The 17,092-nt window shown below is 37.6% G+C and overlaps 3 protein-coding genes and 1 non-coding gene across 14 annotated transcripts in view; 3 read left to right on the top strand and 1 right to left on the bottom strand.

Moving 5' to 3' along the window:
• Window positions 1–9,006, top strand: part of LOC105837413 — a 228,301-nt gene extending 219,295 nt beyond the window's left edge. For all 10 annotated transcript variants that reach the window (XM_036289802.1, XM_036289801.1, XM_036289800.1 and 7 more), the window contains 2 exons: window positions 3,829–4,038; window positions 6,714–9,006. In XM_036289802.1, coding sequence (XP_036145695.1) covers window positions 3,829–4,038; window positions 6,714–7,352 — 849 coding nt within the window. In that variant the 3' untranslated portion in view covers window positions 7,353–9,006. The remainder of the gene's footprint in view (window positions 1–3,828; window positions 4,039–6,713) is intronic.
• Window positions 9,007–11,189: 2,183 nt separating this feature from the next.
• Window positions 11,190–15,015, bottom strand: LOC105839248 (zinc transporter 7). 2 transcript variants are annotated; one of them, XM_012685424.3, is made up of 2 exons: window positions 14,878–15,015; window positions 11,190–14,034 (listed from the first exon to the last, which is right to left on the bottom strand). In XM_012685424.3, the coding sequence occupies exon 2, from the start codon at window positions 13,990–13,992 to the stop codon at window positions 12,886–12,888; it is 1,107 nt and encodes a 368-aa protein (XP_012540878.1). In that variant the 5' UTR covers window positions 13,993–14,034; window positions 14,878–15,015; the 3' UTR covers window positions 11,190–12,885. The 2 variants fall into 2 exon arrangements, with proteins under 2 accessions (XP_012540878.1, XP_012540879.1); XM_012685425.3 differs by having other exon boundaries at window positions 14,523–14,932.
• A 65-nt stretch (window positions 15,016–15,080) lies between these two features.
• On the top strand, window positions 15,081–16,851 carry LOC105839249 (40S ribosomal protein S25). The gene is made up of 3 exons (XM_012685426.2): window positions 15,081–15,215; window positions 16,253–16,345; window positions 16,545–16,851. The coding sequence occupies exons 1-3, from the start codon at window positions 15,213–15,215 to the stop codon at window positions 16,806–16,808; spliced, it is 360 nt and encodes a 119-aa protein (XP_012540880.1). The 5' UTR covers window positions 15,081–15,212; the 3' UTR covers window positions 16,809–16,851.
• LOC114255553 lies at window positions 16,396–16,462 on the top strand. Its single transcript, XR_003626810.1, has one exon. It is a non-coding gene; the product is annotated as a small nucleolar RNA SNORD57 (small nucleolar RNA).
• Window positions 16,852–17,092: the final 241 nt, after the last annotated feature.

Below are 17,092 nucleotides of genomic sequence, written 5' to 3'. Positions count from 1 at the left end.
ATTTTGCAGTATGTAGTATTTTGTCTTTGTAAAAATTGTAAAAAGTACAGTTATCTTAAAAATTACATTCCACAATTTTTTTATTTAAACATTCCTTGTCACAAAAATAGTAAGGAAACAATATATATTTATAATCTTTACACAACACAAAATAGCATTTAAAGAATAAAAATATTTTTTTACTTAATTATATATTTGCGTAAACTTGAACTTAATTACGTTTAATATAAATTTTACATGTTAATATGAACATATAAATTTGTATAAAAGATATATTCATGTGGAAGAAAATATATGTATTAAATGTATGTATTAAGAATAGAGATATCATGAAAGAGAGATATCATAAATATATTGCTGTCGTCACATACACTACGTGCAATATAATGCAATGATCTGTCAAAGAGCCATAAACATCTCGAGAGTCGTTTAGTTTCGGAACCTCTTTTTTTTCCATTCTCGTTCAGGATACGCCAGTTGGGTCAAGCCAGATAAATGGACTGTCGAGGACATCCTTCCGAGAATGGAATCCACCCTCGATTCTGTTTGCCCAGCGGAACACAGAATAATCGTTACGCGCGACCATACTTGAATCAAATCGAAAAGCGGCGACGTTGATGTTATTTTATATTAATAGATATTTAGAACTGTGCTGCAGTTCTAAAGAGAGAAACCAATGTCAATATTTTATTGATGTGCTATCGACATGGAGCCTTAAGTTTATTTATTTAACTCTCCAACGCTTTTAGATCTTTTTCGATAAAAGTAAAAAGTAATAAATAAAATGGTATGAAAATTTCTTTGAAATATAGTGGCCATTAAGAGAATTTTACGAGGAACTCTAGAATTTAAAAGATTCGAAATATATTAAATTCTTAAGTGTACATTTCAAGCAAAGCATGCGAATTATTTTTATATGAAATGCATATAGATATCATTAAGTTTACTTTTTAAATTTTTATAGTTCTGCGATAATTAAGCAATTAATACGAAAACTTGAATATGTAAAGCTTATAGAATTAATTATATATATAAGACTTTAACTCACTGATGTAACAATAGAAGCTATTTTTAATCGTTAAAAAAATATTTTTTATCAAAAAATGTGTCACGCGCACATATATGAACGCTGTTCATTATGCAATATTACTATGCATTATCAACTTCCGATTAACGGAATAATCGGAAAGCAGCAGCATCATGTATCCGGAAAAAATTCGCCGTCAACGTCGTCCGTTGAGATTGATTTATGCCGCTCGAGATTCGCATAAATCTCGCTATAAAGTTCGAAAGTAAGGCTAACTCATTAATGAACGCACGTCTATCGCTTACACAGTTTTCCATTGGAGAACTGCTCTCTTCGCGCCACTCGTCATCCCGCGAGACGCATTCGCCGCTCCCTTTGCGCGTGACGCTCTCTACATAATGAAACGGTATTGCTCGGATGGTACCTCGGTTTTCCTCCCCCTCCTCCAAGATCGATCGAGCGCCTCCGGTTTCTCTACTTTTTTATTTAATTCTTTATAGGTATCGAGGGAAAATCAAATTCGACGGTATGTTAGAAACGTTCCTTTAAAAGATGCATGTACACAGAAGGAGTGAGAGAGATCGGCGGAAAATCTTCCCCGGGAAATTTGGCGACGCCGTCCTCGAGAGAGGATTCTCGATTAGCGCGCGGAAGATGACTTCGATGGATCAGTCGCACCTTGTTAACCCCCGTGTTACCACGTTCCCCCGATGATTCACGGCTGGGTTCGTATAATCCATCGCGCGACTCTCTCTCTCCCTCTATCTCTCTCTCTCTCTCTCTCTCGCGTCGTCTTATTGCCGGAATAACGCAATATCGTCGAGCGTGTAGCTCGGCGAGATCGTCGCGACGACGGTGAGGCGACGCGAGCGCGCTAAGACGCCTCTCCATCCGACTTAACGACATTCCCGTGGCGGATTAGGTCGGGCGAGATGGTAGCCGGTGCGCAGAGTACGGGGTGGCGGAGAGGGAGAAGGCACACGGCTCTCCGTGTCGAATGAGATAGGATTAGTCGGAGATCCGGCGAACCTCCCCCGGAGCGCGGATGCGCCTGCCGCGCTTCAGCGAGTTCCCCGGATCCCCCGACGTAGAGTGCGCCTCGCGCACGAGATTTTCACGGGTCCGCATCGTTTACGCGCGATTTAGTGGAAGCGTTTACCCACTTTGCGCTTTTAGCATAATGCAACATCGTCGGATATTGGGATGCAAAGCGCGGTTGAGACCAGCGCGCGGTTGTCTCAGCCGGCGTCGACTTGATGGCTGCATTTTGAGTTGCATATTTATTTAACGCAACAGGAAGTGAAATCTTTATTTAAGTGAATTAATAATCTATGGAGGGAAGAGAAAAAATTACATTTTGCGTTGCTCAAACAGACTGAATGAACCATCTCGTACAAAAACGCCGTACAGTAATAAAAAACATTTATTTAGGATTTTAACTTTAAAACCTTTAACTGAGATTGGAGAACCAATTCTTTAATCTTGTGCATAATTGATAGAGCATTAGCGATTTCTAATATTTTCGATTATACGTCTTTTTTAATTATATACATCATCTATATAAATAAAAATGTAAAATGTTTGTTCTTCATCTAAGATCTCCGTAAGTTTTTCACCGATTGTTTTTGAAATTTTGATATAACGTTGCATTCGTAACCGAGAGTGTTCTTATGGGGTCTGATTGTGGAAATCCCGTGTGTTTAAAAAATGATGGCCATAATTTAAGGGTAAAAAATAGTTTTTCATTAATATTATTGAAATTTTGACACATTGAAACGGGGAGAGACCGGGAGAGACGGGAAGAGACCGGGAGAGGCGGGGAGAAACCGGGAGAGACGGGGAGAGACGGGTAGAGATAGGGAGAGACGGGGAGAGACCGGGAGAGACGGGGAGAGACCGGGAGAGACGGGGAGAAACCGGGTGAGACGGGGAGGGGCCGGGAGAGACGGAGAGAAATGGGGAGAGACCAGGAGAGACGGGGAGAGACCGGGAGAGACGAGTAGAGACGGGGAGAGACGGGGAGAGACGGGGAGAGACCGGGAGAGACGGGGAGAGACCGGGAGAGATGGAGAGAAATGGGGAGAGACCGGGAGAGACGGAGAGAGACCAGGAGAGACGGGGAGAGACCGGGAGAGATGGGTAGAGACCGGGAGAGACGGGGAGAGACCGGGAGAGGTGAAGAATGTTTCTATTGTGCTTAAATTAAAGTAATAAGAAAAATAAAGATGCCTTTATTTTATTGAAAGAAAGGAACTTATTTAAAACAGTCTTTTGAATGGATTTCTAAATCCATGGTAGCTTTTAGAAAAAAAAGTTAGAAGTACGTGAATAAATGAATATTAGATTTATTAAAGATAGATAAATGCTTATTCAAAAATAAAATAAAAAGAGCAACAGTAAAGCGAGGCTCTTGAAAGTTAAACAACGAAAGCAAAGAAAATTTGAAAAAAACGTAGCATAAGAATAGAGAGCCACAGCAACGCGTGGCAGGGCATAGCTAGTTTTATATAAATCTTAAAAAATGAATAATCAGTGTAATAAATATTTAAATCATGATATTCAGAAAATTAAATGAAGATACTTAATTTGAAAACGTTTATCGCAAAATTTGTCGTCTTTTTGTAATCCTTATGAAACTTAGAATTATTATTCTATTCTCCGGTAAAAAATAAATGATACGCATAAAAAAATTATATACAATTATCTTATATTTTATTTTTAAAAAAGTTTATACAAAATGCAATCACGTTTATAATTGTTCTGGAGGGTGTTAATTGGATTTGTCGTTTTTTCCCCCCCAGGAATCCGACAGTCTGGCGGTATTCTCCGAGCTGCTGAGATACACGAGCGTGCGTGAGCTGAGCCTGTGCAACGCGCGCCTGCATTTAGCGGTGCATGAAGGTCCTTTGTCGAGATTGGGACGTCGCGACGACGCCGGCGCCGAGCTCCTGCGAGCAGCACCACCTCCGGCCTGTCCCGCGATTGTCTTCCTGAGGCTAGCCGGATTTCAAGTGAGTGAATACACTCCTCTCACATAATTGCGAGATAACGTATCAAGAAAATGTTTAGCCCTAAATTTTTCCTTCGAAATTCAAACATAGTAAAAGCAAGTGATAATTTTTTTATTGTCGCCTTTTATCGTCTTTTCTTTTTACAATTGTAATCGAGAAATTATTTTCTTTAAATCAAAGAATCTATTTCTTTTACGAAGTCTCGATTGTTACACGACGTTAGTTTTTATAAAAGTCATAGAGAGATCGTGGACATAATCGAGAGACTGTAAATAAGGCTCCAAGTCGCTTTAGCTGCAGCATTACGTGAGCTAGAGCATAAAATAATTAACGGGAGATCCTTGAAATGAACTCTCTCCCGTACAACTCGCTTATGAACTTGATCCCATAATGTAACAATGCTGCAATGACATATGGAATCCTATTACCGGGCTAACATACGAAGCTTTGACCATTTGCTGATGTAGTTATACACGTCTTCGAATGCACTGTGCGTATCCAGGCGCCAGTGCAGTTTCCAGGAAGATAACGTACGTATACGCAGCATCGTGATTCCGGTAGACGCAGATGTAACTGTCTACTCCGACTGTCTCCCGACCCCCCCCCCTCTCTCTCTCTCTCTCTCTCTCTCTTTCCCTGGATGTATAGGACTATGTAGCTATCGTGTTCCCGGGATCTGGGCTGGGACCATTAGACACACCCGCGCTCTATCCACGACAGAGCAGTCCGTGATATGCGAGTCTCTTCTCTCTCTCTCTCTCTCTCTCTCTCTCTCTCTCTCTCTCTCTCTTGCGGAGATGATTCGTCTCGTTTGAAAAATGGATCTCCGTTTACGGTCCGTGAAACACGCCACGAAGAAAATCGGCTAACCCGCTGGAACACCGAGTACTACTGAGTTCTCCTTCGCCTAATATCATCCTCTCCTTGGACAATTCCGCGATCCCGGTCAGGAAATTGCAAACGTACTCGCGCTCATGTAACATCTCCTAATATCGTCTGACTGAAAATTTGATTTCGGGTAAGAACTCCGAGACCTAAGAACTCTACGCATCTAGAATTGTGGAAAAGCGGTAGGATGCGAGATATCAATTATCATTTAGCCCGTGTCTACGGAGTACAGAACTTAGACACGCGAAATGCACAATGTGATTCTCAACACTAGAAGAAAAAACGAAAAAAACTTGTTTTGTTTCCGACAAAATTGCATTCGAGCAGTAGTTTCTTAACTAGAGAGCAATTTAAAAATCACGAATGAGCACTTTAAGTTACGCATAAATAAACGTGTGTGACATGCGCTGAATGTGCACCGTTTTATTGTTTCTCAACAGACTTTTTATACAACATGCTTAAATGTCAATATTACTACCTAGACTACAATTTACATAGGATGTCATAAGAGAACATTTTCGAATTATTTAATACCTTTAAAACATTAGCTAAAAATAGATTTGATAACACATGAATAGTAATTCAACTTGCAAAACATTTTATCTATAAAACAAATGTGTATACATCCGAAAGACATTGCATACATTTATGTTCTTGTATTTCGAATATATTTAAAATATGTAATCCGTTTCAAATCTATTTTCAAGGCCGTTTAATTAACTTTAAATTTTTAAGTCACTGAAATCATTTTGATCATCAAACATCTGTTGGAAATATTTTTAATTTAATCTTTTTCTAATTTATTTATTTTACTTATTTCAACCGTTGTTTCAGAGATATCAAAAAAATTTTCTAGAAAACTGTACAATTGAATATTTTCATCTTTTGTAAAAAAATATAATTATAAAATTTTATGAAAATGTAACAGTAACCATTTTTAATGTTTTACATGTAAAATGTAAAATTAATCTTTAGCTATTGTTCATTTGAATGAAAAGCTATTTATGCTAAAAAGAAAAGACGATACTAAAATAACTATCTCTTTTTACGTCGCGTAATGCTAATTTTGTGGTCAGAGCGTCTGCCAAATCTTGCGTCTCTTCCCTCTCTTATCTGTAAGTCCATATATTTTCTATTGCATACGCAATTACTGTCGGCTGCACTACGATGGCGATAAATAAAAGCACACAACCGGGACCGACATTCGTCTTCGTGGTTTCTGCATTAAATCGAATCCCAATTTCACCCCTTTCTCTCTCTCTCTCTCTCTCTCTCTCTCGTTCTCTCTCTTTCTCTCTTACTTCCACACAGGATATCCCTAAAATAAATCGCCAAACTTTGCAGTCGAGTCCCTCATCTTTGCCAATTTGCAATTCGGTTCTCCTTAACGAAGATACATCTTTGCTTGCCGCAAGTTTTCAATTAAGAACCTGCATTTTAATTAATTCGTAAGTTAAAGACACGAGAAAATCAAGCTTAGATTTTTTCGGAAATATATTTTCTTAAGATTTAAAATAAATTAAAATGTTGTAAAACCTTTAATTTCAAGACTGTTGAACCTTTTTCAAGATTGAAAGTAAAGACATCTTCTAAAATTTAATCCTTGTTTTTTTTTTCGATTGTCAAAAAAAATCCAAAATTGACGAAAAAACCCCATAGAGATGAAAATTGGTTGTCAAATATGTGACATCATTTGTGTCATCCTTCTTTCTATCTTTCGATCCGTAAAACGGACGAAACAAATTGCACCCGATAAAATCTACCGACAGAATTGTTTCTGATTGTAGGTGACAGTGAACGATCGCCTGGCGTTGCGCGGACCATTGCTACTGCCATTCCTGGCAGGTTTTACATCGCTGAGTGAGCTCGACCTATCGCTGGATAAATCGACAATCGGCGGTAGCAGCGGTTCGCTGCTCTTCATCGACGACAAGATCCTGCAGCAGTTCTTCTGCTGCCTGGCAGCGCACTTCCGCAGTCTACAGTCGCTCCGGATCAACTTCTGGCGGATCACTTTGGAGGACAGCGACCGCACGATGCGACAGATCGCTAAACATCTCAAGCTGTGCGGCCTGAGCTTTCTAAAGGCGAATGGCCTGATCGTAACCGACAGCGCCAAGCGCGTGCAGATGGAACACGTGTTCATACAAACTATTCTTACACACCTGCAGAGTCTCACCTGGCTGTGCCTGGACGGCGTCGAGCTGACCGAGACGCAGGCCACCAGCGTGGGTAAGTGCGTGCGGGATCGTTACCCTGGTACTACTCTGGAAATCAGCGCCAAGGACGTGCATGTGAGATCAGTCAAGGCCCTGGTGACCGCGGCCGAGGAGGGCGGTAGGACGGAGGTAGTTTACACCGGCGGCTCCAGCTGCCGCCTGAAGATCACGAAGCTCCAGAAGGGCGGCCGAGGCAAGAAGAAATGAAGGGGTCGCGGGCGACCTAATTTGGAGGAAGTTATCCTGGCACACAGTTTACCGCGAGGTAAAGGTGAACGGAGAGAGTCGATCGAACAAATTCGAGAGTTGAGAGTCGAGAAATCGATTGATCTCTTCACGGATGCTACTGTGAAACTAGGAGAGTTCCGCGAGATTGAAGGGAAAAAGAGTAGCAGGAGAGAGAAAAGGGATTAAGTCAACAGATCGTTCTGGAGAAGTGATGCGAAAAAGATACCCGGAGAATCGGAAAAGGGATTAGATAAGACGGAGATATAATGTAGATTTTCTAGGAACGACGGATATCAAAGAGAGAGAGTATATATTGAGTGAGCATTGACGTCGACTTCGGCCACGCGTAAGGCGCGTATAGAATGAAGAGAAGGCTGAAGAGAGAAAATAAAAAAGGGAAATGCGGGTTGACTTTTACGGATTTTCGTCTTACTGTGATTTCATTTTCTGCGCGTCAGGCGTGCGCTCACCTACAATATAGATTGTAGATTATAGCGATTTATATTAGATCTCGAGAATGAGAGATTCAAAGGCAATGGAGAGGTGTGCTACGCTTTCGTTCAACGCTACAAAAGACTAACAAGACTAACTAAAAAAAGAGCGCAAGCGAGCAATTAATATGATATAGGAAATCATTTTCGTTGCTTCAGCAAGATTTTTGGTGTCATTTTTCATCGGAATCGCGTCGCATGAATAAAAATGATGCCGAAGCAAAAGCATCTGTTTAAAAGTTTATCTGTAAAATTCTCGCTTGCGAACGTTACCGTTAGCCGGCGAATATTAATAATCTTTGACACTTGGATTTATTTATAATATATAATTTGTCTTATTTTTCGTATGTTTCATGTATATTCTCTATCTTTTATAATTTTTTTACTTTTATAGGCGCAATAATAATGGAATTATCTTTGTTCATATATAATAATCTCGAAATTTTACTCTTATTTTAATAACAAAAGTAAAATCGCCTTTATGCTATTGTTTTATCTATATAATAGTTATAGCTAATCAATTCCGTTGGATAAACGAAGGTGGAAGTATTCGGTGTCGTATGGAGGAATGTTCTTACATTTTTCGAGAGAGACGGAAGATAAAAATATTTATCGCGCGAGAAAAGGGGGTATTTAAATGAAAGATAAAAGAGGCTGTTGCGATTACATAAATACCGTTCGTTGTTATTAGAAGGAGATGTAAGATATGATTCAGAGTAATATATTATTAGCGATATAGATCACATCACGATCGTCACGATATTATTAAATGTTACAATCGACCGTAATTCGCGGCGAGATGCGGACCGAAATGCCGGTGATTTTACCGAAGGGGTGATACGCGTTGTTGGAGATTTGGAGAAATTTTATAGAGTAAATTTTAAACGGTAGGCACACGAAAAATACACACATGTACACGTGTACATGCGTTTCCGCGAAGGCGTGAGAGAAAAGAAAGTCTCGAATACTCGTAATTTTTGCGATAGAAGACGCATAATAGGCAGGCTATTGTTGTATAAAGTAATTAATTATTGCAATTAAGATGACTGCCAAATACTTGAACATCCGCGCTTTTCGCATGTCACATTTAGCGTTAAACACGACGCTTCGAGATCTCCGCCTAATAAAAAAAGAAAAAAAAATTGCCTCATACGTCATAATGAATCGATTGTGTTTAACGCTAAATACGAGCTGCGGGAGCGTCTGGTATCGTTAACGGTGTCGCACAAATGTTTTAGAAAAGATCATTATTCCTATGATCGCACGACAAAAAAATACAATATATTGCATTTTAAATGAAACAATGTTACGCAGCGTAATCGCGATCAATCGTGATCGATACCAATGCGCCAACGATAACTGCCATTCAATTGGAACCACTAATGACAAAGGGAGTGATCTGCGAGGGGGAAGTGTTTGCTGATCTTTGTTTTATCTTATACAGAGCGCCGGTCAAAAATCCATGATAATTTATTATAAATTTATATATAGTATTAAAAAAAACACCTTATAACGTAAAATATAAATATTTAAGTACATCTACATGTTAATAGATATGCAGAAAAATATTTTTAGATCCTTATTTTTTTGAAAATTATATAATTTTATTGAAATGTTAGTTTTTTTTATTTAAATAATAAAGAAAGGTTAATATTAAAGTTATTTTAAAAAAAGAATTTCATTTTTTTAATCTTTAATATTGAACCCCTTATAAATCAATTCTCAAGAATTCTGAGAAAAAAAAATTTTTTTTAAGAATTATTTATAATTCAAAACTTATCTTGGCGTTTTACTTAAAAATAATTAAAACTTAAATATTAAAAGAAAATTTTATTTTTATTTATTGTAACATACAAAATAATTCTTATGTCAGTGGATCAAAAAGTGAATCTGTAGAGTCAAAGTTAACAAAATTATGTGTGAAACGTATATAAAATTATTGGATATTTCAAATTTTATAAATATATGCATACGCGCATTACACACAATTATTTTATATTTTTTAAAATATTTAACAATAATTACATATATCAATATTTGTTCTGAAATAAATTTATCTCCCAAAATATCAATGTGTATAATTAAAGATCACTCTATTTGATCTTGGATTTTTGACTGGCGCATGGAGAAGAAAGTGATCTTATCAAAGATTTTTCTCTTTACGGCTCATTTTTCGAAAAATACAGTACTATCCCACGTAATTCTTTATTGTCCAACTAGATACGTAAATGCTCCCGCTCGAGCGTGTGTACGACGAATTTTGTCATTTTTGATAGTTTGCTATGTACATAAGAATCTCTTCGATTATACCGCGTGGCACGATGGTGACCACCGCGCGGTCTGTTAAACATTTGCGAGCCCATTTTATGAGAGATCCAACACTCGGCAAGACTGAAACTGATACTACATACATATGCACACATAGAGGAACATCCGCATAAATATATATATATATATATATACAAAACGCCGAGCTGGCCGAGCGATATATTCGCGATGACATGCGAGGATAAGCGCCCAACGTATCCACATGTGGAATCAACTTGAGTAATTTTATTATAAATATTTATGTATTTATATGTGTACACATATCCTCTCCAAATAAATGTAATATGTGTTTGAAAAACGTTTTCGTAATACCAACTCGAGCATTTGATAAACGAGCTTGCAGGAAGAATTCTTGCAGCATTGAGAGTAATTGGAATGACATTTCATATTATTAGTATCATTATTAAAATAAAAAGGAATATTTACTGAACAATGCAATATGTAAAAATTAAAAATATTTATGACTTTGCGAAAATGAAGAAGACTTAGGCGATTGTCAAGTGACTAATAATAGGTCATTAATTATTAATAAATTAAATGACCTTCAGTAAATACATTCAGTATCTCAAATTAACAACAAAATTAGCTTACGCGATAACGATTGTTAATTGAACAAACATACGCAAGCGGCAAATTGTTAAAAGACGGAAAGCCTATTGCAAGTAGGTATTTTTATTACTTTACTTTTTTTAATAATCACACGCAAATATCGTGCATTAATAAATTTATACTATATAATAAAGTTATTAGAAAAATGTAACAAAATTCGCGTAACATAATTTCTTTTCGTAAGTTACAACCATTGACATAAAGAATGAACTGAGCATCGCGATAGACAAACCGGCACGCGCTGTAGAAAGAAAGTACATAGAGATTACATAGGAAGCCTATGTTTATCTCTTTTCTAGCATCTTTGGTTATTTTATTTCCTTTCCAGAATTCTTGTAGTAACGTAGCATTAAATTCGACTTATAACATTATAAAAAATAACTATATATAAATTTAAAAATATATATTAAAATATGTATATATTAATACACGTGTGAAATGTAAAAATCATTGCTATCGATTTTCTCGTAGAAATCCGATGAAATCATTATTTAAATCTGTGTTTAACTGCTTAATATCTAATCACGAAGCTAAAAATCAAAGATAAATATCGCATTCAATAATTTTTCGATCATTTACATTTTACAGTAAGGATCCAAAAAGTTCCCGTTACGTTTAGAAAAGTGTTCTACAAATAAATCGAGAAAATATTTTCCCCCAAAAAATCTAAAATCGTCTTATCCGGATCCCTTGGATTCTGACGCTTTTTTACAGGTTCTAATTTTTCACGTCATTAACTTGTAATATTTCGTTTATTTAGCTACAATCGGCATCAGCCCGATAACATAATTATAAATTATATACAAATAATATTACACAAATTCATCCAACAGATTGTGCATACATAACTGGTACGGTTACTCAACAAATGTTCCACTCATGCTAAGTTATGTTTCTGAGTTCAAAGTATTACAGAGTAACAAGGAAGGTAATACTTAGCATGGACGGAAAAATACAAATAACAACCTTTTCTTAGATCACTGTATAAAAAATGGTAAATATATTTTCATGAAATATTTTCATGTTTACTGTAGGTTACTTTCTTTATTTCATGCAAAGATGTACAGACATAACTAGCTCTCTACAGCTGTCACCAGATTGTTATGGCCGCTTGCGTTATTCTTAAACATTTGGATTCCACATTTCAAACTAACAATAATTTAATTTTCTAAAAATGATAATTGTCTCGATCAGTTATTCAAATTATATAAGATTCCGCATTCTTTTGCTCTCGGAAGTCATGTTAAAAAATATTCTTACAAACGCACATCATTGTGACGCAAGGCGAGATACGATATAACTCCGTATGAGAACAACGAACTCATAAGTGACAAGTCGCGAGTTCGAGCTCACATCGCGTATATAAAGATTTGTTCTCTTCTAAATATTTACATTGCGGCGCAAGGCATCATTGCAAAAATAAAAAATCTAAGTAATGCTACTCTCATATTACGATATAATTAAATTAAATCTGGCTCTGAAATGCTTACTTGTAATAACCAGTAATTACAAGTCAAGTACAAAGATGATGCTTTGCTCCGATAAAGTATTTATAAAAAGATGAACAAACAGTGAAAAACACTTGTTCCAGAGAAGAGAATGTAACTGACCGTTGTTCTTAGTATCTAATATTAAGAGAAATTTTTTTTTACCATACATACTTCAGAAATGTGTTTTAAGTTAATAATTTGATTCGATTAGAAACTTTTAGAAATTGTGTTTTTCTATCATCCCGTCAGCAGTTCTCTCCTAAGGCATACACGATCCTCAAACGATTTGTAGTCCAAGGTGATTACCATTCCTATGCGCACAATCATAGGCTTTTTTGTAAACATCGGAAAAATTTAAAGAAGCATTAGATAGATTTGAACTCGGGATCCCTGGGAGCAGTGTGGCATAGTGGTAAGAGAGCTAGTCTATGGAACCAGGGATCTCGAGTTCAAATCTACGCTTCTCTTAATTTTCTCGTCGCTTACATTTTCGACGAAAACAGTCTGCGACACTGTCGCTGGATTTCAGAGCCTGCAGACAGACACACTTCCGTTACACTCGTAACGAGAACACTCCGCGACGCCTTTCGTGGATCACATGGGAGCATAATCAAGCTGGACGGTAAGCTGTTTGATGCCCGCTGCCTGGAAAATTTTGTGCGTTGTCGCCACGACCGACTTTGGATCCACTTCTCGAGCTACCTCTAATTTCAGACATCCAACGTACACATCTGAGCACAGGGTCCAGAAGTGCGGCTCTTGCATGCTGTAGACGCCAGGTATCTGCGTCACTTTCTTGTAACACTGTGGCAAAATGTAATCCAGTGCTACTGGTTGTCTCTGCATGAGCACTTCCCACGAATCCTTTATCAATGAGACTACACTTAACACTATCAATACTGCTATGAGCATAGAGCAGATCGAATCGGCGATCATCCAGCCGAACATCTGCATCAGCACTGCCGATATAATCACCCCGACGGACCCGAGGGTGTCCGCGAGTATGTGCAAGAACACACCCTTCATGATCTGCGAGTTTGTACCACTGAAGGACGATTCTATCTCGACGTGATGGTCGTAGTTGTGATTCAGGAGAGAATAGTCATGGTTCTGAGAGTGAGAGTGAGAGTGATCTTGATGTCCTCTCCCACCATGACTATGATTGTGGCTATGACTGTGACCATGTCCATGATGTCCGTGGCCATGGCCGTGTCCGTGTTGAAATGCATATATCCCTACTAAATTCACTATCAGCCCCAGCACAGACACCACGAAGAGTCTCTCGTGCTTGATTTCCGGTGGCTCAATGGCTCGCTCTACCGCCTCAGACATGATAAACACAGCTATAAATAACAGAAGTAATCCGTTCACAAAACCACCTAGCACCTCGGCCCTGACGTATCCGTACGAGTATCGATCGTTCGCTCTCCACTTGGTGATAACCGACGCTGCTAGACCAAACAGTAGACCGGTGCAGTCAAAGAACATGTGGAAACTGTCGGAAATAAGACCAAGACTGTTGGTCCATATTCCATACAGCAGCTCGACACAAGCAAAAGACAGGTTGAGACATAGAAACAGGAATAAGTTGCGGATATTTTTGTCAGAAAAAACGAGACGTTTCCAGCTCAGCAGCTTTTCCTTGACCCTACTGCGGAAGTTGGAACGTGACTCACGTGGACTGTGCGAGAGTGGCAGCATCTTTTTTGGAAATCACGCTGATCTTACGAGCTTGAATCTGTCCTGTAAAGAGATAATATCGTGAAAAAATGAATCAAAAGAGAAGCAATCAAATAAACTTTGACTAAGAGAAAACAAAGACATCAAAGTAACAGTTTTATTAAAATAAAACAATGATACTTGTGTGATGTTTAAATAAAACAATAAAATGAATATTAAAATAAAGCAGACACCAAAATAAAATTTTAAAAATAAAGACACTAAATGAAAGCTTTGGTATATTGAAATAAAATAAACTTATTAAAACAATATATTAAAGTAAAACAGACACCAAACAAAACTATCAAAATAAAAAAAGACACTCAACAAGATTAAAATAAAAGCTTCGATATTAAAATAAAACGAAGACATCCAAATAAAACGCATCGCAAATAAAATATTCCTGAAATAGTCATACATTTTATCGAAAATTACATTTTATATTCTTCAAACTAAACAGCAGAGCAGCCATCTACATTCCAATAAACGCGTGCAACGCTACATCTACATACATATGTTGCCAGAAGACATCTCGCTCCACGGAGGTTGCTATCCAGGAAATCACATAAATTCCTTAAGACCAGACGCACATCTGTCGGTAAAGGACAATCGAAGGCCTCGGAATCTCTTCCGAAGCGCGAGAAAAACGAAGAAATAATGCTTAGAGAGCCGGGTGATCGATCAGACTAGTCGTGGCTCGCCCACGTACGGTATCTCCAGCTGTTTGACACGCGTCAGGTTCGCTAATTGGAGCAACATGCACATGTGCATGCGACACGTCCAACGTCCACGTCCACGTCGGGTAGCAGCGGGCGTCCTAACCTAACCTAACCTGAACCGCGTTCCGCGTGAGAAAAGGAGACTCACCTGTCGCGCCGCCGTCAATCCGTCACACCATCCCGTGCGGCATGCCGGTGACTTTCATCGGACGTGTGGAGAACCAGATCGCGCGTCACTGGAAGACGCACAGTGGAGGAGGAACGTGGGCATGCCGTGTAGATGCCGGTTGATCGGTGAAGAGGAACGGGACGAGAACAAGATGAACGAGAGTCGGTCGGTCGTAAAGCCACGTCGCGCGACTTCGACCAACGTAGTGCTGATGCGCAGATTCGCCATCAGATGGCGCGATCGTCGACGGAAGTGACGTCGCGCGCTGTGCGAGAACCGACAACTTCCCGTTTCTTTTTCTCGCGACATCCATCATGGTGAGTTCACGTGTGAAATTTTGTGATTTTCGAACAACATTTTTGCTATAATCTCGCGACAGGTCCGTAGATATCACGTATGTCGCGAGAGCCTCGCAAAAAATGGCAAATTTTTATCGGATTACAAATTGCACGCCGGAAAAGTCTAGTTTACGGTTAGCGTGAATTCTTCCACGTGCCGTACCGGATATTTTCAGTCTTTTGCCTCATTTTTCCATTCCGAGAAGAGTATTGATTGCGATATTCAACGCTAAAAGAGAGATAATAACGATTGCTTTAAAAAAATACATTGAAATAAGTAGAGATTATTATATCGGCAACATAACCTATTTCGAATACTCCAGGCCATGCCTTGAGTGTCAAATAGCCGGAATACACGGTGTAGGGTGATGGCATACTAAAAAGCCGACAAAGAAAAATCTATCCCATGCCTGCCTGTCGATAATTTTGTAAATTCTAAATCCTGTAAATCTCTAACTCTAAGTGCAAATATGATGCCATTCTCTTTAAGTTTTGAATATTATTTCTTTATGTTACTTATACAATTTTTTGTAATCCTTTGATTACAGTTAAAATTCCATGAGGGTTCTACTACATGATCATTTACTTAATTAAAAACTATTTAATACATCGAAGAAATTATATAAATTATATTAAGATATTAAAAACACAGATAATAAAACATTAAAATATAAAATTCAATGCCAAAAATCAGCTTGATAGTCACCTCTTAAAAAGTTTATTTGCTTTTAATTCAATAATATTTTATCAAATCTCTAAATTATAAATATTTTCTGTGAAATGAAAGATGCAAGCAATATACAAAATAATTTAGGCAATACATCTTTAAAATATTAGATATCTTCCTTTCTAAACTAAAATTATAAATCTTGTAAAATTCATGATGATCACTCATTCTCTAGACAAATACGATGATAGTAAAATACTGATTTAATGAGTCTGACTATAACTCTTGAAATGCAATCAAACTTCATCTTTCTACAAATGCATCTTACGTGTTTAATCGGTTATTACAGCCACCTAAAAAGGATACAAAGGGTTCCTCCAAACAGCCTCAGAAAACCCAGAAGAAGAAGGAGGGTGGATCTGGGGGAAAGGCTAAAAAGAAGGTTTGTATAATCTTTCATTGTAACAATGGCAATGAAAAATTTTAAACAATTTCACTTGATGTACACTCTTTTCTTGATCAATCATGGAAGTAAAAACTGATTTAATGAGTCTGATGAGATTTAAATCATTTATCATTTTTTATGATGCAATATATGATGCAAATATATTTTAATACTGTTTTTTCGCGTTTTTTTGCAGAAGTGGTCCAAAGGAAAAGTACGCGACAAGTTAAACAATCAAGTACTGTTTGATAAAGCCACTTACGAGAAGTTGTTGAAAGAAGTACCGCAATACAAACTTATTACACCTTCGATTGTCAGTGAAAGGTTGAAGATCAGAGGTTCTCTCGCCAGACGAGCGCTAATAGAACTTCAGCAAAAAGGCCTGATCAAGCAAGTCGTGCAGCATCATGCACAACTTATCTATACACGTACTACTAAGGGAGATGACCCAGCGGTATAATATGTAAACATCAATTTAATAAAAAAAAAACTTAAAGCCAAAATATAATTCTCTATTTCTCCAAATGTGATTTTCCTTACAAGATTACAAGACATTTTTAGAATTCACGACTAATTTTTATGGTAAAAAGTTTAATTTGTTAATTAAACATTTTATATGTATGATAATGCATATCTTACATAGTCTACAGAGAAAATCAATTTAAAACTATGACTAATGAAAGAATTCTTTTATTCTCAAATGTGTTAAATAAAATGAATAATCTGTTTTTTTCACTGCAACTT

Source organism: Monomorium pharaonis, chromosome 7 (genome assembly GCF_013373865.1).
Source record: "Monomorium pharaonis isolate MP-MQ-018 chromosome 7, ASM1337386v2, whole genome shotgun sequence".
Taxonomy (NCBI): Eukaryota; Metazoa; Arthropoda; class Insecta; order Hymenoptera; family Formicidae; genus Monomorium; species Monomorium pharaonis.
This window is presented reverse-complemented; position numbering and strand designations above follow the sequence as displayed.

Excerpts from the sequence above, each read along its gene's own strand:
- LOC105839249 (XM_012685426.2), top strand. Across the intron at positions 16,346-16,544 it reads GGGGAAAGGCTAAAAAGAAG|AAGTGGTCCAAAGGAAAAGT; the intron begins GTTTGTATAATC and ends GTTTTTTTGCAG.
- LOC105839248 (XM_012685424.3), bottom strand. The coding sequence starts at position 13,992 with ATGCTGCCACTCTCGCACAGTCCACGTGAGTCACGTTCCAACTTCCGC.